This window comes from Delphinus delphis, chromosome 12 (assembly GCF_949987515.2).
Source record: "Delphinus delphis chromosome 12, mDelDel1.2, whole genome shotgun sequence".
NCBI lineage: Eukaryota > Metazoa > Chordata > Mammalia > Artiodactyla > Delphinidae > Delphinus > Delphinus delphis.
In genome coordinates, this window is record NC_082694.2 from 27,873,509 (window position 1) to 27,898,207 (window position 24,699).

At 37.8% G+C, this 24,699-nt stretch overlaps 1 protein-coding gene across 1 annotated transcript in view; it reads right to left on the bottom strand.

Moving 5' to 3' along the window:
- The window catches only part of ALMS1 (ALMS1 centrosome and basal body associated protein), a 147,743-nt gene that overhangs the window by 73,233 nt on the left and 49,811 nt on the right, over nucleotides 1–24,699 (bottom strand). Inside the window, exons 7-8 of the mRNA XM_060026370.1 lie at nucleotides 1,944–6,428; nucleotides 774–907 (exon numbers count right to left, since the gene is read on the bottom strand). Of these exons, the coding sequence (XP_059882353.1) occupies nucleotides 774–907; nucleotides 1,944–6,428 (4,619 nt within the window). The remainder of the gene's footprint in view (nucleotides 1–773; nucleotides 908–1,943; nucleotides 6,429–24,699) is intronic.

Genomic DNA, 24,699 nt, shown 5'->3' on the forward strand with positions numbered 1-24,699 from the left:
CATACACTGGAATACTTACAGCAATAAAAAGGAATAAATTAAAACTATGTATATCTATCTAGAAGAACCTCAGAAGCCAAAGACTGTGTTAAAATTGCAATTCTCAGAAGAATATATAACATCTTAATATATAACATCTTTATTCCATCTGTTATATAGTTCAAAACCATACTGAGCAGCAAAACAACCAATACATGTCAGGATAGGAAGTAAGAGTGATATAACTGGGGAAGAGAACACACAGTAATTCAGTGATATTTGGTAACATTCTACTTCTCAAGCTGGATGGCCAATAAACAGGAATTCTTTCTACTTTTTCTTTATACACGCTTCATATATATTCTTTTCTATGCATGAAATAGTTCACTATAGATGGAAAATGAGTACTATTAAAAAGAAAGTCATTTATACATAAGCTATTATAGCTGTGTGTTCTTAAGCAGAGAATATATATCTGAAAATAGCTGGACTGCATCTGCAGCTCAAGATACCACCCTCAAGAATAAATAAAAGTGATAAGAATATATTGGTAAAACAAGCAAATCCATTCTTATTTTTCTAAGACAAAAATTTTTAATAGGTTAATTTAGAATTAATCAAAACCTATAGAACCTAATCCTTAAATCTTAACTTTTGAAGACTTAAGACTCCTAACACTTCAGCCAAAGACTATCAGTGACTCAGCTGGAGTCATCAATGCCCCGGTAAAGAGATCCAAATTTCACACCCTTTCTGTCACATTTTCTCTCTTAATTTCTAGATTTCTTTTATACCTTGGGCAAGTCAGTTGTTCTCCCATGACCAAACAACTTTGCTTTGATCTCTTCTACTTTTCTCCTGTCATCTTCATTTATTTCTGAAATGGAGTAGCCACACTCATGAGCCATATTAAACTTCAGATTCCAGGCTGGAGAGAAAAGCATAAAAACATTTAAGATCATACAATGCAAAAGTATCAGTGACTATAAGAGCACAGAAGATCATCAATATATGCAATTTAATGCCCTACCACAGTGCTTACTAAACAGTGTGTACTCTCAATTTTATGACAAACTATTAGAAGTTCTTGAGAGATATAATTTCACTGAAAAGTCAGATTTTTTAAAAAAACATTCTACAGACATTTCTCCAAAGAGACCACTTTAAATATGGTATTCAGCCATTTTATCTTCATCTTCCTTCCAACCAAAAGAGTCCCTTTGTCTCCCCAATTAGCTCCTGCTACAGTCCCTGCCACTTCCATGATAGTTAATATTTTAAAAGAATAAATAAAACTTGAAGTTTTTGGAGAATCAAAATATGCATAAGTGATAGAAGGAATGGTGCAGGAAGTTAATCTCAAGAGAAGATTTCCAAGTAGGCCTGAACTGCTTATAAATTGCCTTCCAAATTTATTTGCCATGTTGTCTTAAAGACTTTTTTCTTTTTTTTTAATGGAATTCTACAATTAGAGATGAATGAAATTTAACTCTAACCCAAGTTCTAGTGTGAAATACCTTGATTTGGTTTTTTCTGACGTCTATCTAAGATCTGCTTTAAAAATTTTATTAGAAAAGTGGATAGAAAGTATATGTAGTTTGACGATACAGAGTGACTTAGAGAAGCACAAATTGAAGATTTTTACTGCCTCCAAAATAAGGACAGTGCAATGAAAAGATCAGGAAAACATCCAAGCTTTAGGAGTTTGGAAACCCAAGTTTTATCTCCCCTTTTCTTCAGACATCAGAACTTACTTTTCCTTAAGACCTTAAACTAGTACTATTAATACTGTGACTTCATTATTGGTTAAATGAGTTTATTCTGGGTTGCTGGTAGAAAATGTAATCATCTAACAGTTCTGCAAGAAAATTAATTTAGAGCTCCAACACTTAACTTTAAGCAAATTATTAAACTATAATGTTTATGAGTTTGCCCTGCCTTTATAACAAATTATCTTTTCCTACCTCGTGCCCGTACCCGAGATTCCTCCTCCTCTGCATTTCTGAGTATTTGTTTAGCATGGTTCAATGAGGATTCACATTTCAGAAGGTTTTTCACATGTGCAGCCAGTGAATCTACACTGCTACCACTGCCATCGTCACTCTCTAACACACTCTCTTCCTCTTTGCTATCTGTCATGCTTGTCTTGGGTGAAGAATGTGGAAAGAAGTTTAGAAGCACATCAGAAACTGACTCCAAGGAATTACTGTCCCATGAGCAGGAACTTGCATCACTACTTGAATCACTTTTAATGACAGTCATCATAGGAATAACAATCTTATTCTCAATGGTTCTACTATACCCTTCAGGGTCAGATCTCATTACAGATCTGGCTGCTTTATATTGCCTAAGAGTCTTGTCTAATGCGACTCTGGCTTTGCTTTCTGCTTCCTGTAAAGGACTTCTAACTGTAGTTGAACTAATAAACTCCCAATTTTCAATGCCTCTCTGGCATTTCAGATTCGTCTGTGTGCTAATATCCTTCTGTATGCACTTGCTGCTTGGGCTTTCTTCTGTGAATGGCTGTCTCTGAGACAAATCACCATTAGATGCATCAGTTGTGGGGGGTTCTTTGAAGCAAACCACCTTCTTAGATTGTATAAATGAAATATCACTAACATCTCTGAAAGGGACAAGGGGAACAGGAAAATTGCATCGTCTCAGTGCTACATTTTCTGCTTCCATTAAAAGTGACTGAATCTCTTTAAGAGTTTTGGAACTGTTTTCCGTATCCTGGATTTCCTTAGAGCCAACATCTTCAAAACCTGAAGATTCTGGCTTATTTATTACAATTCTACCATCAGCCTGAGAATTTAAAGGCATGTTGTTTGAGATAACACTGGCGTTAGAAGAATCCAAATTATCTATCAGCGTTTGGACATGGTCTGAAACAAGTTTGTGCTTCTCACTATGTGAATAAGTACTAGGGGGAACTGTTGATAACCCAGTAATCTGACCAGCTTGCCCAAGACTACTTGAGAACTTCAGGTTATTTTCAGTTAGATGTCTTTCTGGCAAATCCTGTTGGTAGAAAAGAACTGGTTTCTCTCTATGTGAAAAGGAACTAGGAGGAACTGCTGGTAACACAGTTTTTTGGTCAGCTGGTCCAGGAACTGTTGAAACCTTCAGTGAATCTTCAGTGGGATGTTTGTCTGGCAATTCCTTTGGGTAGAAAATATTAGATTTCTCTCTGTGTGAAGAGGAACTAGAAAGAGGTATTTGTATACAAGAATTCACATCAGTTGGTTCAGAAACAGGTGAAATCTTCAGAATATCTCCACTTTGATGTCTATCTGGCAACTGCTGTTGAAAGAAAATACTGGGCTTTACTCTCTGAGAATAAGAATTAGGAAAACCTGTCAGTAATGGAGTCTTCTGGTCGTCTGGTCCAATCACAGTTGAAGTCTTAGGCTTTTCTCTATGTGAGTAGGAACTAAGGGGAGCTGACAGTAACTCAGCCTTCTGGTCATCTGGTAAAATCTTGAGTTTCTCTTTATGTGAGTAAGAACTAGAAGGCCCTGTTGGTATCTCAGCGTTCTGGTCAGCTGCTCCAGGAAGAGCAAAAACTTTTAAAGTTTCTTCAGTAGTATCTGGCAACTCCTTCTGGTAAGAAAAGATGGGGCTCTCTCTATATGAGTAGGAACTAGAGGGGACTGTTTGTATGCCAATCTTCTGGTCAGCTGGTCCAGGAACAGCTGAAACTTTCAAAGTTTCTTCAGTAATATCTGGCAACTCCTTCTGGTAAGAAAAGATGGGGCTCTCTCTATGTGAATAGGAAGTAGGGGGCACAATTCGCATCCCAGTGGTCTGGTCTGCTTGTCCAGGAAGCTCTAAACGTTTTAAAGCATCTTCATTAGGATCTGGCAACTCTTGCTGGTAAGAAATGATGGGCTTCTCTCCATATGAGGAAGAAGTAGAGATTATTGCTGGTATCCCAATCTTCTGGTCAGCTGGTCCAGGAACCTCTAAAACTTTTAAAGCCAGTTGAGTAAGATCTGGCAACTCTTGCTGGTAAGAAATGATGGGCTTCTCTCTATATGAATAGGAACTAGATGGTACTGCAGGTATCCCAGTCTTCTGGTCAGTTGGTCTGGGAGCAGTTGAAACATTCAGAGCCTCTTCAGTAAGATATCTATCTGGTAAGGCCTGCTGGTAGAAAATAGTGGGCTTCTCTTTATGTAAGTAGGAAGCAGAGGTTACTATAGGTATCCCAGTCTTCTGGTCACCTGTTCCAGTAACACCTGAAACTTTCTGAGCCTCTCCAGTTAGATGACTATCTGGCAACTCCTGTTGGTAGAAAACACTGGATTTCTCTCTATGTGAGTAGGAACCAGAAGGTTCTGATGTCCTAGTCTTCTGATCAGCTAGTCCAGAAATAGCTGAATCTTTCAGAGCCTCTTCAGATAGATGACTGCCGGGCAAGGCTTGTGGGTAGAAAATACTAGGCTTCTCTCTATGTGAGTAAGAACTAGCAGGTACTGAGAGTATCCCAGTCTTCTGGTCACTTGGTCTAGACGCAGGTGAAACTTTCAGAGCCTCTTCACTTAGATTACCATCTGGTAACACCTGCTGGTAGAAAAAATCACCTGGCTTCTCTCCAAATGAGTAGGACCTAGACGACCCTGTTGGTATCTCAGTGTTCTGGTCAGCTGTTCTAGGAAAAGCTGAAACTTTTACAGCCTCTTCAGTTAGAAGACTGTCTGGCAGCTCCTGCCAGTAAAAAATAACGGGCTTCCCCCTCTGCAAGTAGGAACTAGAGGGTACTGTCTGTATCCCAGTGTTCTGGTCAACTAGTCCAGGAATAGCTGAAATTTTCTGAGTCTGATCACTTAGATGACTGTCTGGCAACTCCTGCTGATAGATTACACTGGTCTTCCCTCTATGTGAGTAGAAAGCAGGGGGTGCTATTGGTGTCCCACTCTTCTGGAGAGCTAGTCCTGGAAGAGCTGGAACCTTCTGAGCCTTTTTAGTTAGATGACTATCTGGCAAATCCTGTTGGTAGAAAATACTGGGCTTCTCTCTATGTGAGTAAGAAGTAGAAGTTACTATAGGAATCCCAGTTTTCTGCTCAGGGGTTCCAGGAGCAGGTGAAACTTTCTGAGCTTGTTCAGTTAGATGACTGTCTGGCAACTCTTGCTGGTACAAAATACTGGGCTTTTCTCTATGTGAGTAAGAAGTAGAGGGTACTGTCGATATCCCAGTCTTCTGCTCAGCCAATCCAGGAGCAGCTGAAACTTGCTCAGCCTGTTCAGTTAGACAACTGTCTGGCAACTCTTGTTGGTAGAAAATAAGAGGTTCCTCTCTATGTGAATAGGAAGTAGAGGGTATGGTAGGAATCCCAGTCTTCCGCTCAGCCAATCCAAGAGCAGCTGAAACTTGTTGAACCTCTTGAATTACATGACTGTCTGGCAACTCTTGCTGGTAGAAAATACTGGGCTTCTCTCTATGTGAGTAAGATATAGAGGGTACAGTTGGAAGCCAAGTCTTCTGCTCAGCCAATCCAGGAGCAGCTGAAACTTTCTGAGCCTGTTCAGTTAGATGACTGTCTGGCAATTCTTGCTGACACAAAATACTGAGCTGCTCTCTATGTGAGTAAGAAGTAGAAGTTACTACGGGAATCTCAGTCTTCTGTACAGGGGGTCCAGAAGCAGCTGAAACTTTCAGCGCCTGTTCAGTTAGATGACTTTCTGGCAATGTCTGTTGATACAAAATACGAGGCTTCTCTCCATGTGAGTAAGAGGTAGAGGATGCAGTAGGCAACCCAGTCTTTTCATCAACTGGTCTAGGAGAAGGTGAAACTTTCAGAGCCTCTTCTGGTAGATGACTGCCTGGCAAGGCCTGTTGGTAGAAAATACCAGGCTCCTCTCCAACTGAGTAGGAACTAGCCGGTACTGTTGGTTTTCCAGTCTTTAGATCAGCTAGTCCAAGAAGAACTGAAACATTCAGACCCTCTTCAGTTTGATGACCGTCTGGCAATGCCTGTGGGTAGAAAATACTGTGCTTCTCTCCAAGTGAGTAGAAACTTGGAGGGACTGTAGATATACTTGTCTTCTGGTCACCAAGTCCAGGAACAGCTGCAACTTTTAGAGCCTCTTCAGTTAGATAACCATCTGGCAAGCCCTGTGGGTAGAAAATATTTGGCTTCCCTCTTTGTGAGTAGGAACTAGAGGGCACTGTTGCTATCTCAGTCTTCTGGTCAGCTAGCCCAGGAACAGCTGAAACTTTTAGAGCCTCTTCAGTTAGACGACTGTCTGCTAATGTCTGTTGGTTGAGAGTATCAGTATGTTGACCAATATTCTTCACTTGAGGAGACCTTCCAGCCAACTGAGAAAAGTCCTCAGGGGACAAGGAGAAATGAGATACAGTGTCTGAATCTTCAGGAGTGGTAGTGATGCCTGGTTTCAAGGTGGATTGAGGAATTTCAGCTATGTCTCCTTTGGACGTATCCCCTAAAGAAAAAGAGATTTGTTAATACTGTTGATATTATATACGTATTTTGAATTAAAAAGATTCCTTTTATGCTCTAAAAGAAATAAAGCGAGCTTTCCTTCCTTTGGCCTTTATGCTTCCAGAAAGGATTCCTAAAGAAATACTCATCAGAAGAAATAAAGATTTATACATAAAGATATTAATTACAAAGTGATTTATAAGAACAGACTAATGTGGAAATAATTATTCAACAAGAGGGTAATGTTTTTAAATAGCAGTATATATATTTTATGGAATATTATGTGGATCTTAAAATTTAGATTTTAAAGAATTTTCAGTGTGATGGAAAAATCCTATCTAGTATGGGATTTGATTTCCCCCTAAGCTAATAAGTTAGCCTGTTATTGTGTCATGTATGTTTTCAGAAGACGTAAGACTCCTCAATCAGAGACAAAATACTTTACTCCAAGGCATAGCAAAGGATCATCAGCTTATTTTCATGAAATCCCCTTTCCCCTAAGTCATATGAGGGCAAAGCAATATAGCCCAGATGGATGCTATGCATGCAGTGGATTTAACTGACTCTCCTAATAAATACACCCTGAATAAAATATGTATTTTTAATTAAATGAAACTGTAAAGACTCTAAAGGTTACACTAAGGAGTTTGAAATTAATTCTACATGGCATGGGGAGCTGTTGACAGATTTGATCAGAACTGTACTGCAGAAATACAGATTCTCTTGAATCTGGGTGGAAGGGAATGCAAAAGCGTCGTAAGCAGTACTATCTAAAAGAACTTTCTGCAACACTGGAAACGTTATATATTTGTACTATCTAATACTAAATGAAAGTAGCTCTAAATAGCAGTGAAAAGTAAATGACTGCAATCAAAATTACAAGATTTGACATTCATTTGCTGATTCAAAAAAATGAATGTTTACTATGTGCTAGTCACTGTTCTACATATAGAAAATAGAGCAATAAGCAAACAGACAAAACTTACATTCTAATTCTCCCTCACAGAGCTTACATTCTAATAGGAGGAAGCAGACAATAAACAAATTACTAAAACATACGCTATGTCAGATAGTGATAAGATGATTAATATATACAGCAAGTATTGTCTCTACTTTACATTAAGTTTCAAAGATAATGATATAACAGTGCTTCTCTTTGTAGAGATCTTGTTAACTTGCAGATTCTGACTGAGTGAGTAGGTCTGGGGTGGGATCTGAAATTCTGCATTTCTAACAAGCTCCCTGATAATGCCCAATACTACTGATCCTCAGACTACATTTTGAGTAGCAAAAATATATAATTTTTCTAGAGTTGTATGTTGAGTAAGTGACAAAAACAGGCACTTTAACCTTTTAATCCTAACTCCAAATTCTGAACTCTTTTCACTACAACTAACTGCCGTTCTAAATCCACTAATGAGCTTCAAAAAAGTAGCTGAATGCATGATGAAACAGCTTGAATAATGATTGTAAAGTAAAGAAGTAAAGTACCAAGTACTAACTCTTCAAAAAAACTAAACAAGGAACAATGTAACCTGTGTAGTAACTTGAGAAGGAAAATGGGATACAGAAATTTTTGTGAGAAAATAAACAGCTCAGAAAATTAATAAATCAACAAAGACTGACAAACTGAACAACCAACAGCTCAAAGAAGAAATCAAAAAGGAAATAAAAATCACCTGGAGACAAATGAAAATGGAAATACAACATACTAAAACTTACGGGATACAGCAAAAAGTTCAAAGAGGGAAGTTTATAGTGATAAATGCCCACATCAAGAAACAACAAAAATGTAAAATAACCTAACTTTACACCTCAAAGGAAAAGAACTAGAAAGAGAAGAACAAAGCCCCAAGTTAGTAAGGAAGGAAATAACAAAGATCGTACTTGAAATAAATGAAATAGAGACTAAAAAGACAATGTAAAAGATCAATGAAACTAAGAGCTGGCTCCTAACACTGCCTTAGCTAGACAGAGGAAGAAAAAGGACTCAAATAAATAAACTGAGAAATGAAAAAGGAGATTTCCAAATAATAGCACAGAAATAACAAGGGTAAGAGACTGCTATGAACAATTTTAGGCCAACAAATTTGACAACCTAGAAGAAATGGATAAATTCCTAGAAAAGTACAATCTACCAAGTCTCAATCATGAAGAAATAGGAAATCTGAACAGCCTAGTAAGGAGATTGAATCAGCACTCAAAGTGACCCAAAAGGGACTTCTCTGGTGGCACAGTGGTTAAGAATCCACCTGGCAATGCAAGGCACACAGGTTCAAGCCCTGGTCCAGGAGGATCCCACATGCCACAGAGCAACTAAGCCCATGCGACACAACTACTGAGTCTGCAAGCCACAAACTACTGAGCCCAGGTGCCACAACTACTGAAGCCTGCATGCCTAGAGCCTGTGCTCCACAACAAGAGAAGCCACCACATTGAGAAGCCCACACACCACAAGGAAGAGTAGCCCCCACTTGCCACAACTAGAGAAAGCCTGTGTGCAGCAACAAAGACCCATCACAGCCAAAAATAAACAAATAAATAAATAAATAAAACGGAGCAATGGGATATTAAAAAAAAAAAAGTGTCGCAACAAACAAAAGTCCAGGACCAGATAATTTCACTGTTTTATTCTATGAAACATTCAGAGAATTAAAACCAATCCTTATCAAACTTTTCTAAAAAATACAAGAGGAGAGAACACTTCCAAACTCATTTTATGAAGCCAGCATTACCCTGATACCAAAACCAGACAAGGACATTACACAAAAAGAAAATTACAGGCCAGTATACCTGATGAATTCAGATGTAAAAATCCTCAACAAAGTATTAGCAAACCAAATTCAACAATACATGAAAGGGGTGATATGCCATGATCAAGTGGGAATTAATCTAGGGATGCAAGGATGGTTCAATATCCACAAGTCAATCAATGAGATACACTTTGTTAACAACATGAAGAATAAAAATTGTGATCATCTCAATATATGCAATATATTGGGATTGAAACATATACACTGATATGTATAAAATGGATAACTAATAAGAACCTGCTGTATAAAAAAATAAATTCAAAAAAAAAAAAAGCTTCCTATGAAGGGTAATAGGTCAGGAAGCAGAACTTGTTTCTATCTCTACATCAGTCTTTATCTTCCTGAGTGACTATGTCTGAATTACTTGTATAGCCTTCAGTTTCCTCATTTACCTTACATAGACTTGGAATTTATAACCTCATAACAGTGTATAAATGTCTCAAATTTGAGCGGCTCCCTTGGCCTAACAACTGATTCATTTTTGCCCCATTAAACAAACCAGTGTTTTGGAAAAAAATGACCAAATGCATCCAAGGCCATGTTGGGTAAGTAACTGACCTGGACTCAGAAACCTCGGTTTTTGGTAATCATTCTGTAATCAACTTCCTCTATGGCCTTAGGAATTTTGTTTGGTCTCTGTGAACTTAAGATTTTCTCATCTGTAACAGGAAAGTATATGAAAACCAAGACCCCTATCCACTACTCTTATTTTTTTCCTACAACAAACTATATCATTTTATAATGTAGAATTTCCTCAGCTTAAAGTACATTATTTCTAGTGTAAAAAAATAAATGATTTTCCTTAAAAAGAAAAAAAGCATTTGCTAAGATTCACTACTCCCTTATGATAAAAACTATCAACAAAAGGGATACAGAAGGAATGTACCTCAACATAATAAAGGCCATATACAACAAACCCACAGCCAACATCATACTCAGTGACTCAATGGTGAAAAGCTAAAAGCTTTTCCTCTTAAGATCAGGAGCAAGACAAGGATGCCCACTCTCATCACTTTTACTCAACATACTACTGGAAGTCCTAGTTGGAGCAATTAGGCAAGAAATAGAAATAAAAGACATCCAAGTCAGAAAGGAAGAAGTAAAACTGTCTCTCTTTGCAGATAACATGATGCTATATATAGAAAATCCTAACGACTCCAACGAAAAACGATTTCCATAAAGTTGCAGGATACAAAATTGCTATACAAAAAACAGCTGCATTTCTATGCACTAATAATGAATGATCAGAAAAAGAAATTAAGGAAATAATCCCATTTACAACTGCATCAAAAAGAATAAAATACCTAGGAATAAATTTAACCAAGGAGGTGAAAGAGCTATACAATGAAAATTATAAGACACAGTTGAAAGAAATGGAAGAAGACCCAAAGAAATGGAAAGATAGTCTGTACTTATGGACTGGAAGAATTAACATTGTTAAAATGTCCGTATTACCTAAAGTAATCTATAGATTCAATGGAATCTCTATAAAAATACTAATGGCATTTTTCACTGAAATAGAAGAAGCAATGCTAAAACTTATATGAAAGCACAAAAGACCCAAATGCTCAAAGCAATCCTCAGAAAAAGGAACAAAGCTGGAGGTATCACACTCCCTAATTTCAAATTTGACTACAAGTCTACAGTAATCAAAACAGCATGGTATTGGCAGAAAAAACAGATATAAAGATCAATGCAACAAAATTGAGAGCCGAGAAATAAACCCACACACATATGAACAATTAATTTATGACAATGGAGCAAAAAACATACCATGGAGAAAAATCAATCTCCTCCATAAATGGTGTTGGGAAACCACCACCGCACGGGAAAAGCACCTGCAAAGGAATGAAACTAGACCACCATCTTACACCATACACAAAAAGTAACTCAACATGGACTAAAGACTTGAATGTAAGACCTAAAACTATAAAACTCCTCGAGAAAACATACACAGTATACTCTTTGACATTGGACTTAGCAGTATCTTTCCTGATATGTCTCCTCAGGCAACGGAAACAAAAGCAACTACATCAAACTAAAGCTTCTGCACAGCAAAGGAAACCATCAACAAAATGAAAAGATCACCTACTAAATAGGAGAAGCTACTTGCAAATCATATATCCAATACGGGGTTAATATCCAAAATATGTAAAGAATCTATACAACTCAACAACAACAACAAAACAACCTGATTAAAAATGGGCAAAGAACCTGAATAGACGTTTTTCCAAAGAAGACATATAGACAGACACAGGAAAAGATGTTAAACATCATTAGTTATTAGGGAAATACAAATCAAAATCATATGAAACTATCACCTCACACCTGTTAAAATGGCTATTAATAAAAAGACAAGAAATAAAAAGTACTGGCGAGGATGTGGAAAAAAAGGGACTCCTGTGCACTGTTGGTGGGAATGTAAATTGGTGTAGCCACTATGGAAAACAGTATGGAGGTTCTTCAAAAAAATTAAGAATAGGGACTTCCCTGGTGGTCCAGTGGTTAAGAATCTGCCTTCCAATGCAGGAGATGTGGGTTCGATCCCTGGGCAGGGAACTAAGATGCCACATGCCTCAGGGCAACTAAGCCCGTGTGCTGCAACTACTGAGCCCACATGCCACAACTAGAGAGTCCATGTGCTGCAACTACAGAGCCCACATGCCACAACTAGAGAAAAGCCCATGCGCCGCAATGAAGATCCTGCATGCCGCAATGAAAGATCCCTGTGCCGCAACTAAGACTCGACGCAGCAAGCAAGCAAGCAAGCAAGCAAGAAAGAAAGAAAGGAAGGAAGGAAGAAAGAAAGGTCAAGGAGAAATACATAAAGATACCCCTTCAAGGGTATGGACTGATGAATATTAAAAAAAAGGATAGAACTACCATATGACCCAGCTATTCCACTTCTGTGTATTTATCTGAAGAATATGAAAACACTAATTATAAAAGAAAAAACACTAATAATAACACCCTTGATTGCAGCATTATTTACAATAGACAAGGTATGGAAACAACCTAAGTGCCCATCGACAGATGAATGGATAAATAAGATGTGGTACGTACAGTTGATGCTTGAACACTGTGGGTTTGAACTTTGCAGGTCCACTTACAAGTGGATATTTTTCAACAGTAAACACTAGAGTACAACAGTCTGCGGTTGATTGAATCTGCAGTTATATGCAGACTACCCCCACGTTGTACAAGGGGTCAACTGTACATACAATGAAATACTACTCAGCCATTAAAAAAAAAGATGAAATCTTGCCATTTGCAACAACACAGATGGACCCTGAGGGTATTATGCTAAGTGAAATAAGTCAGAAAGAGAAGACAACACTGCATGATTTCACTCATATAAATAAGAAAATAAACAATAAATACCCGAACAAACAAACCAAACTAAAAAATACACAGATACAGAGAAGAGAGTAGTGGTTACCAAGGGAAAGGAGGGTGGGAGGTGGCTGAAATGGATAAAGGGGGTCAACTGTATGGTGACAGAGGGAAACTACACTTTTGGTGATGAACATGCTGTAGTGCATACAGATGTCGAAACATAATGTTGTACATATGAAACATATTTAAAAATGAAAAATAAACAGATTAAAGAACATTTGTTCCAAATGATTTTCTAATTTTTCAAAGTTTTTACATGTTTTGATCATTACAAATTAATAGTGACATCTAGTACCTAGAAGGGAACAAATGAGATAACAACCAAGGAGTTAAGATATACAGCCCAGATCCTTGAAAGATGTGTTACACAAAATAACTAGTCCCTACTTAAGAAGACTTCAGCAGGAAGGAAAAGATTAGTAAAGGAAACTAGAAGAACTACTGCAAGTTAAGCTGCAAAAAGTGTAGGAGGAGACCTGTGTTCATGAAGAAATTTCTGGCAGTTCCATATAAGCTTAAGGACATACACTTCAAACTGTCAGAAGCAATGTTGATAATAAATCCACTATCATTTTTGAAATATGTTTGCATATGTAAGGAATACATGATGATGAATGGCACAGTTGTAGAGTACTACCCTCTCAGCCCTTGAAACAGGAATAAATATGCTGACTGTGAACGTTACAACATTACTATATATCTACTGAATTCTTCAAAATCCATTTTTAGGGGAAGGGTTGAAGAGAAAAGTCTGGACATGAGGAAGAAGAGAACTGCCCAGAAAAAGACTATAGTATTCCAAAAGTTTATATTGATGCCTTTTAGAGACAGACTAACAACCTGGTTAGGATTTTCTGAAGAACTGTTTACCCACTGGAGCCAAATGCTTATTAACATAGAGGATTTCTATGGGAGACAAAGAGCATAGTTTTATTTCTCAAAGTATAATCTGAAATCCTCTATGACCTCATTTAATAAGAACAACAAGCAAGTACTTTATTTCTCACAGACAAAATGAGATGCAATTCCAGTTTTGTTTTACATACAACTAAGGGCTTCTTATTAGTAATCATCAAGTGAATTATTATGGATTATTAATATTAGCACACAAAAATAAATTAGCATACTTCTGGATTTCAAGACCTCCAATTCAGTCACCACTAACAGGTCTGGCTGTCCTGAAGAGAATCTATTTTGTCTGCACAGCAAGTACACTGAAATTCCTGCAGTTTTAAAAAGGATACTGGTAATATTTTAAGTTGGTCTTTGTTTTCATTGTTGTTATTCTTGCTCTCTAATTATGAACTACTGTAACTTTACTGTTTTTACAATTTCCTAATTAGTAATTACTGATAACTAGGTAAGTATAATTTTTTGTGGGTTATTTGGTTAATCCTTGAGTAAATTGATAGATGTTTGTATCAACATTAACCTAAGTCTTCTCAAACCTAGACTATAATACATGTATATATTATAGTTCAAATAGAAATTCTTGATACCATTATTGACAAAGCAGATGTAAATATAACCCTTCCAAAGTGCCTATAGGGACTTCCCTGGTGGTCCAATGGTTGAGAATCCGCCTTCCAATGCAGGGGACGTGGGTTCAATCCCTGGTCGAGGAACTAAGATCCCACATGCCGTGGGGCAACTAACCCCACATACCACAACTACTGAGCCCGTGCGCCACAACTAGTGAGCCCACGTGCTCTGGAGCCCAAGCGCCACAACTACAGAGCCCGTGCGTCGCAACGAACAGCCTGCATGCTGCAGCGAAAGATCCTGCGTGCCGCAACAAAAGATCCTGCATGCCGCAGCTAAGACTTGACATAGACAGACAGACAGACAGACAGACATACATATTTTTTAAAAAAAACAAAGTGCCTATATAGTGTGATACTTTATGGATGTTGTCTTGTTGACAAATGTATGTCATCTGAATAACTTGCAACGCAATATCAAGTTAAATGTAAGAAAACTGTTGAGTTTATAGGGCACTGTTTTGTAACATGAAAATCACATACAGAAGCTCATTAGATAACCTCACTTTTTTGTTGCTATCACTAAGTTCTTCTATGTGAAAGTGGTATTTGGTAAGGTAAGTGGGCTATAGACTCCTCTGCATTCCTAAAAGGGCAGCAGTTCCTAAAAGCTAAAGAACTACTGGTCTTGTGTAAAGATCATGAACTCAGACACAGGCTCAAATCCAAAGTTTACTATTTCCTAATAGAATAACCAGAAAGTCAGTTCCTTCATCATACCACCCTCATATGGTTGTGAAGGTTAAATGAGATAAGTATGTAATATACCTGGCAAATAGTAAGTGCACCCTTACAGAAGGGAGGGCAGGTGGAAGATGGTATTTTGGGTCTTGCTTCCAGGCCCTTCATCTTTCAGAGAATGCTCCCAATGTCCTGCCCCAAACCAAAGTCACATCTCCGAGACAGAAACCAAACAAATAACGTGAAGTAGGCTAAACCAAAGACATGACTTTAATTGTAAATTACGGCAAGAAAACTAATGGATAATTAAACCAATTAAGGTTGTGGTCAGGGATCACAAACCCTAATAACAACCAAACAACATAAAAAAAGGCATATATGCATACAAGTCATAGAGATGGCCCCATATTAATGAGATCAATAAAAGCTTTTAATACAAGAAAAAAATCCACAAGCCTTCATAATAACAACTGAAATAAAGTTGTTTATATGATTTTTCTTTTCATTTAACCCACTTTCTTGAGAACTGATCTCCCCAAAAAGGACAAAGCCTACCTCCTTATTTCACCCATCTCTTACTGAAGTCTACCCAGACATCTAATTCATTTAATATTCAATAATTCACTAAGTCCTTCAATATGTACTATTTACTAAGCACCTCTCATGGCCAGAAGTAAATAAAATATTAACAAAGCCCCAGCTCTACCCTCAAAGAGTTTAAAGTCTAGTGGGAAACAGAAATAAGTAAACAAGCAATTACTATACTATGTGTTCAGAGCAGTGATGAATGTGAGTGTTTATAGAATACCATGAGAACACATATACAAGGAGTACTGACTCTTTCTCAAGGACACATGGTGAATGGTGGAAACCAGGAAATATTTCCTAGAAGACATCTAAGCTGAGAATGAAAGGATGAAGAGTTGGGCAAAGATGGGGCACAAGGAGTAGAGGAAGAAAGTCATCCAAACAGAGAAAATAGCATCTGTAAGATCAAGGAGACTAGAGGACCTAGCATAATGAACGAATAGCAGTAGTTCAATATGATCAAAGAGACAAGTGTGAGGCTAAAGAGGTGAGCAGGGACCTCCTATGACATATTAAGGAGTTTGGAATTTATCCTGAAGGTAGCAATGGAAAGCAGGGGTTTCAAACTAGAAGTGATATTATCAAGTGTGTCATGAAAAAAGACTATTCTGGCTTAATACAAAGAATGGATAGGAAGGCAGAAAAGATGACGAGTTTCCTATTACTAATGCAATAATCCAAAAAGGTGAAAACAGTAGTTTGAGAATCATAATCAAAAGGACTGTGTAAATGGACAGGGGTGAGAGCAAGAGTAGAAAGAGAAGTTTCTAGCTTGGCAACTAAGTAGATAGATGCCCATTCACTAAGAAGAAAGAGTACTTTGAAAAGATGATGATCAGTTCCGTGGAGTTCTGGGGCTATAGTGCCATGGGACATATAAATGAAGATTTTCTATAGGTAGTTAGCCACAAACATCTAGAGTATGAGACACATCTGGACAGAGTGCTACATTTGGAAGTCATCAGCCACAGAAAGTAAATGAAGCACTGGGAGCAGATATCAGCTCAGAAGAACTTAAGATCCTTTCTTGCACAAAGCATTGTTTCCTACCATGTTCCTGCTTGCTGCTGTAAACAAGCTGAGGACAGCCAGTACTGTTCCACTGACTGATACTCTTAAGTTAGGAAACAACCATCAAGATTTTTCCATGCCTTTATTATGTGCCAATATTTGTGTTAGGCATTGAACAGAAATAAAATGTGGTGCCCTTTATACATGAGGATTTTAATAAACTGTAGGTGTGCTATTTATGGTGAGGTTACATAGGTATTTAACATTCAAAAAAAAAAAAAGGAAGAACAGTATGGAATGAAGTAACCAAAAATCCTCTTAGAAAAAGTGGGGCTTGAGCTAGGCCTTAAATTATAAGTAGAATGTAGAGATGTGAAGAAAGGAACTGGCATTCCAGGGAAGGGAAAATGTATAAGTAAAATACCAGGGTAAGGAATGAACGTGACTTTAGAGGTAGAAAAGTAAACAAAAATAACAACAATAAAATAGTTTGCCTGGAATGACCAAAATGTACAAACTTAAAGCTGGACAAATAGAATTCAGAAGGTCTTAATCAGCCAGAAGAGTTTAGATTTGACAGAGAAGAAAGAAATACATTATCACTGATGTTTAAGAAGAATAAAAGAGTTGGGTTTAGGGAAGATAAAAGGTGGAATAATGTAGTGATTAAGAATGCAGGCTCTGGAGGATATTGCCTGGGTTCACAACTGGCACTCCAATTCACCAGCTATGGGGCAAGTAATTTAACCTCTCTAAACTTCATTTTGCTCAGTTATCAAATAGGATAATAGTAGTACCTAACATCGTAAGTTAGGTATAGATATAAAATAATATGATCTATGGAAATGCTTAACAAAGTAAGCAAGGAATGAATGTTAGCTATTATTTTTAGTTCATTATGGGGCAGATTTTAGAAAACCTAGGGAAAGTTCATGGCATAGGTGTCCCTACCTTCTGTGGCTAGAGATCCCTGAACTTATTCAATGTTGCCTGAGAAAGATCTTTACTTCACTTCTTACCACCGTGACTCCCTCATTTGATGATTTCTACCAACAGCCCAAAGACAATAATGCCTCCAAAGTTCTCACATATTCAAAATTCCAGTTGTCTTCTCGTCACCAGACAAAAAGAGTATAAACTCACCTTTCTCTGCTTCTCCCTGTAAACAATTCAACAGAAAATCATAAAAAGACTCTGAAAGGTTGGAAAGTGGAAGGCCAAATGGCCAGGGACCACACTTGAGGAACTTGAGGAACAACACAACACTGAGTTCCCTGGATTTTCTTTTTAATTCTCATATATCCTGAATGGACCTAGGTGAGGCTAGTGTCCTGGAACCTGCACCAAGATGGGGAAGGAGGAAGAGAAGGCCTGGATGGAATCTCCTAACCCTCTGGCCAGCAACTGATTCCAAATCTCCTGATTTCCAACCCAGTGACAGAAGGCAACCCAGGTCAGTGCTTTCCTCCCCAACAGTACTGGCAGAAACTTAAGAGAGAAGCCCACCAGCACTAAGAGGCCCAGAGAGCTGGCCCAGGAAAAGTCAGTATCCTAGAAGCCCAGAATTCCTACATCCCCCACCTAAATGTACCAGGAGGCCTAGAAAAGCACTTTTTGCCCCGACTGATGGCAGGAGCAAGAATCAAGTGGGAGATCCACTGGCATCAGGTGCCCAGGGAGCAGGCCCAGGAAAGCATCCTTCACCCTATGGGCCAATATCTCCCACTTTCCACTCAACAGCAGTAGGCCTAAGGAAGAGCATTCTACCGCATGAGCAGCACCAGCAGAGATCAAGCATGAGCCTCAGCAGCACCACTGAGCAAAGTAGACTATAATGCAAATCTGCTTTGTTCAGTGAAAACTGAAAACTAAACAGTCTCTGAAACCAAAGCCCATACAAGTAGGCCAGGACCTATATGTTACATATAAATAAGACAACTGAATGCTAAAACAGATTAAATAGGATCCAGTCTCTTACTGTAACATTCAAAATGTACAAAACACAATTAAAAATCATTCACAATATCAAGAACCAGGAACATCACAGCTTGAATGAGAAAGATAATCAGATGATTCCAACCTCAAGGTGAAACAGATGATGGAATTATCTGACAAGGATTTAAAAAGCAACCATCTTATACGCTTGAGCAAGCAATTAAGAATGTCTTGAAGAAAATGAAATAAGATAAAATCTCAGTAAAGAAACGTAAGTTATAAAAAAGAACAAATGGAAATTGAAAAAAATACAGTAACAAATAAAAGCCTCATTTGAGAGGCTCAATGACAGAATGGAAATGACAGAAAATAGAATAAGTGAACTTGAGGACATATCAATACAATTAATAAGTCTGAACAACAGAAAGAAAATAAATTTTTAAAAGACAGGGGCTCTTGGGCTATAACAAAAGCTCTAACGTTCATATCAACAGAATGGCATAAGCAGAGAAGGGGGGTGGGGGTGGGGAGGGAGGCGCTAAAAAAAACTATTCACAGAAATAATGGGAAACTTCCCAAATTTGGTGAGACATATATCTACAGGTTCAAGAAGTTAAGTGAATCCCAAATACGAAACTCAAAGATATCCACACCAAGACACAACACAATTAAATTTCAGAAGATATAGGAGAACACCAATTTGAATGATAGTAGATTTCACATCTGAAAACATGGAAGCCAGTAAGAAGTGTTATGCCATTTTGCAAGTGCTGAAAGAAAAAAACCATAAACCATTAATTCTATGTCTGGCTCAATTATCCTTCAAGAATGAATGAGGAATAAAGACACTTTCAGGTAAAGAAAATAAATCTGTCACTAATAGACTCACCCACATAGAGGGGCTGAGAAATTCTCCAACCAAAAGAAAATAGCAGGAAAAAAACCTGAAAGTTCATAAAGACCAAAAAAAACAAAAACAAAAACCACAACAGAATGGATAAAAATAGAGGAAATATAACAGACTTTCAGTCTCTTTATGAGTTTCTTAAATCATATTTGATGACTGAGGAAATTGTCTAACACTATTTGCTGTTGTACTCAATATATGTTAAACGAAATATTAAAACAATTATTATTTTTAAAGTGGGAAGGGTAAAGGGAACTAATTCTACTTCACTCTCAGAGGTGAAAGTTGATACCAGTAAACAGTTATAAATTATGTATGTATATTGTAACACCTAAAGCAACCTCTAAAGAAACAATACAGTGCAATACTCAAAATACTATAGATAGATCAAAATGTTCCTGTAATCCACAGTAATTCAAGAAAAGAGAAACAGAGGAACAAAGAGAAAACAAATACAATGGCAGACTTTAAGCCCAGTATATCAATAATGGTTTTAATGCAAATAGTCTAGTACACCAACTAAAATACAGACATTAACACAGTGTTTAAAAAAAATACAACTATATGCCCATTGTGTTTGAAGAAAATCCCTTCAAACACAATGACATAAGAAGGTTGAAGTAAAAAGACAGAAAAAGAAATACTGTACAATTTTTTAAAAGCAGTAATGGCTATAATAGCAGATAAAGTAATCTCCAGAATAAAAATAATTACTCAAAACAAAGAGCATTACCACATAATGATAAAAGGATAAATTCACCAAGAAGATTTAGCAATCTTACACGTGTATGCAACCAAATCCAGTGTGATGTGACAAAGGCAATAAGAAATGGGAATGAAAACTAAAAGAGTAAAAACTAAATCTGATTAATAAACAAAATATCTGTTCCTTTTCTGTATTCTCTATTGGCTCCCCTTTCTCCTACTATATTCTATAAAGTTTTATCCTTGGAATTTTGCTGTTCTCTATACTCAGGCTCCCCCAGAGAGCTTATCTATTCTTACAGCATAATTTAATCATGGGTTGTTGAAGTCTTTCAAATTTGTCTTTCTCATTTCCCATTTTTTCAACTGCTTCAGATGTCAAGGCAGCTGAATCTAATTTCAGGCTTTTCCCCAAACTACTATCACTCAGGAGCTCAGGGTCTTACTGGGAGGAATGAGACATAACCAAATGGTACAACTGGGTGCATCAATAGAAATAAAGCATAAGGTAAAGAGGCTGAACAGAGAGGATGTCTTGGAAGACAGGCTGCAAAAGAAGAGCACAAAGAGTGACCTACCTTCACCTAGTTCCCCACTTTTAGAGATTTACCCCAGGCACGGTAGGCTGAGAATACTGGGCTGCGGCCCCACCCGACCTTACTAGTAGGATGGAGGTTCCACTCCAGAAGAGGCGATCCAAGAAGACCAGAGAATACCATCCACACCCAACACCATTCTTATAAAGAAGGGACGTGTTACTCCAATATAAGCGGGTCACTGTTCCAACTCCCAGAGCAATGTCACAAAGCTTTTTCCCAGGAGAGGCAAGCCATATGAACAGAGAGCTCCACATATCTCCATAAGCAGACTGACTTCATTTGGAATAGAACACGGAGAAGTTCAGGCCTAAGAACACCAGCAAAAACAATGGTGATCACAGTAAAGCAATTAAGAGGAAGCTGCTAGCTACATGATACGAAAAAGCCACACAGTAGACAAGCTAGAAGTTTAAAAGAAAGGCTCAAAGACTGACCTAAAAGACTACCTCTAAGAAAGGGCCTTACAGTAACTGAATCAGACCAGGAGCAATTTATGCCTCAAGGCATTGTTGAAAACAATACAGCAATCAGCTTAGCTGAGGCTAACAGCTGATACCAATATTGCAAGACAAACAAGAAGATTAACAAGGAGATGAAAGAGACAGTAAAAGAGAACTCAGTTAAAGCCACAGTCATAGGAGGAGGGAATGGATGGAGACCACAGTCAGGGAGGCTGTACATATACCAAAGACTCTGCTTTTGGGACTTCCCTGGTGGCGCAGTGGTTAAGACTCCATGCTCCCAATGCAGGGGGCCTGGGGTCAATCCCTGGTCAGGGAGCTAGATCCCACATGCATGCCACAACTAAGGAGCCCAACGGCTGCAACTGACAGGGCACAACCAAATAAATAAAATATTTTTTTAATAAAATAAAATAATCAAATGCAAATCCAATTAAAAAAAAAAGACTCTGCTTTCCAGTGAGGAAATTCAGAAGGTGCATACTGCAGGGGAAACAGACTTCACTTCCAAACTAGTCACTAAATAACCAGACAAGCAAAACAATAACAAATATTCTCAGCCCAGAGAGGGAATCAGTAACCAGAGCTGCAACAATATATTATCTAAAATGTCCAGTTTATAACAAAAAGTTGTGACACACGCAAAGAAAAAGAAAAGTGACCCATTCACAGGAAAAAAACAAGCAATAGAAACCGCCTTTAAGGAGACCCACATTTTGGTTTTAGCCAGCAAAGACTTCAAAGCAGTTATTATAAATATGTTCAAAGAAGAAAAGGGAACCATGCTTTAAAAATTAAAAGAAGCTTCAATGAAATCCCTATTAAACTACCAATGTCATTTTTCACAGAACTAGAACAAAAAAATTCCACAATTTGTATGGAAACACAAAAGACCCTGAATAGCCAAAGCAATCTTGAGAAAGAAAAACGGAGCTGGAGGAATCAGGCTCCCTGACTTCAGACTATACTACAAAGCTACAGTAATCAAGATAGTACGGTACTGGCACAAAACCAGAAATAAAGATCAATGGAACAGGACAGAAAGCCCAGAGATAAACGCACACACATATGGTAACCTTATCTTTGATAAAGGAGGCAAGAATAGTGGAGAAAAGTGGAGAAAAAAAGGAAGCAAGAATAGTGGAGAAAAGACAGCCTCTTCAATAAGTGGTGCTGGGAAAACTGGACAGCTACATGTAAAAGAATGAAATTAGAACACTCTCTAACACCATACACAAAAATAAACTCAAAATGGATTAAAGACCTAAATGTAAGGCCAGACACTATCAAACTCTTAGAGGAAAACACATGTAGAACACTCTATGACATAAATCACAGCAAGATCCTTTTTGACCCACTTCCTAGAGAAATGGAAATAAAAACAAAAATAAACAAATGGGACCTAATGAAACTACAAAGCTTTTGCACAGCAAAGGAAACCATAAACAAGACGAACAGACAACTCTCAGAATGGGAGAAAATATTTGCAAATGAAGCAACTGACAAAGGATTAAACTCCAAAATATACAAGCAGCTCATGCAGCTCAATAACAAAAAAACAAACAAACCAATCCAAAGATGGGCAGAAGACCTAAGCAGACATTTCTCCAAAGAAGATATACAGATTGCCAATAAACACATGAAAGGATGCTCAACATCACTAATCATTAGAGAAATGCAAATCAAAACTACAATGAGGTATTACCTCACACTGGTCAGAATGGCCATCATCAAAAAATCTACAAACAATAAATGCTGGAGAGGGTGTGGAGAAAAGAGAACCCTCTTGTACTATTGGTGGGAATGTAAATTGATACAGCCACTATGGAGAACAGTATGGAGGTTCCTTAAAAAACTAAAAACAGGGCTTCCCTGGTGGCGCAGTGGTTGGGAGTCTGCCTGCCGATGCAGGGGACACGGGTTCGTGCCCCGGTGCGGGAAGATCCCACATGCCGCGGAGCGGCTAGGCCTGTGAGCCATGGCCGCTGAGCCTGCGCGTCCGGAGCCTGTGCTCTGCGACGGGAGAGGCCACAACAGTGAGAGGCCCGCATACCACAACAACAAAAAAAAAACACAAACTAAAAACAGAACTACCATACGACCCAGCAATCCCACTACTGGGCATATACCCTGAGAAAGCCATAATTCAAAAAGTCATGTACCACAATGTTCATTGCAGCCCTACTTACAATAGCCCAGACATGGAAGCAACCTAAATGTCCATCGACAGATGAATGGATAAAGAAGATGTGGCACAAATATACAATGGAATATTACTCAGCCATAAAAAGAAATGAAATTGAGTTATTTATAGTGAGGTGGATGGACGTACAGACTGTTCATACAGAGTGAAGTAAGTCAGAAAGAGAAAAACAAATACTGTATGCTAACAAATATATATATGGAATCTAAAAAAAATTAAAATAAATTGGTTCTGAAGAACCTTGGGGCAGGACAGGAATAAAGATGCAGACGTAGAGAATGGACTTGAGGACATGGGGACGGGGAAGGGTAAGCTGGGACGAAGTGAGAGAGTGGCATGGACATATATACACTGCCAAATGTAAAACAGATAGCTAGTGGGAAGCAGTCACATAGCACAGGGAGATCAGCTCAGTGCTTTGTGTTCACCTAGAGGGGTGGGATAGGGAGGGTGAGAGGGAGAGGCAAGAGGGAGGAGATATGGGGATATATGTACACATATAGCTGATTCATTTTGTTATACAGCAGAAACTAACACAGCATTGTAAAGCAATTATACTCTAATAAAGATGTTAAGAAAACATTAAAAAATAAAATTAAAAGAAAGTAATGGCAATGTCTCATCAAATAGAAAATAAGCTAATAGAACTTACAAAAGAAGCAAATGGAAGTTCTGGGGTTGAAAAGTACAACTAAAATGCAAAATTTCCTAGAGGCTCAACAGTAAATAGGGACAGACAGAAGAATCAGTGAATATGATGATAACAGAGACTATGCAAGCTGAAGGACAGCAAAAAAAAAGAATAAATAAAAATGAACAAAGGCTCAGAGAGCTATTTGACAAGATTAAGTGTACTGACATATGTATAATGGGGGATATCTGAGACAGAAAAGAGCAGAAAAAAATAATGGCTGAAAACTCCCCAAATTTGATGAAAAACATTATCCTACACATCTGAGAATCCCAATGAACTCAATGATAAACAGAGAGATCTATGCCAACACATCATAATCAAAATCAAAATGCTGAAAGACGAAGAGAATATCCTGAAAGCAGCAAGAAAAAAAACAAATCACATACAATGGAACACTAATAAGAATAGCTGATTTCTCACCAGAAACAATAAAGGCAGAATACAGTGAGTGGAAAGACATATTCAAAGTGCTGGAAAAAACTGTCAACCAAGAATTCAAAACCCAGCAAAACTATCTTTCGAAAAGATAATATAAAAACATTCCCAGATATACAAAAACTGAGAGAATTTGTTGGTGGCAGGCCCATCTTACAAAAAATACTAAAGGAAGTTCTTCAGGCTGAAAGCAAGTGACACCAAACAGCAATTCGAATTTACAGACCAAAACAAATAGTGCTAGTAAAGATAATTATGTTAGGTAATTACAAAAAGACAGGACACTTGCATATTTTCCTTTCT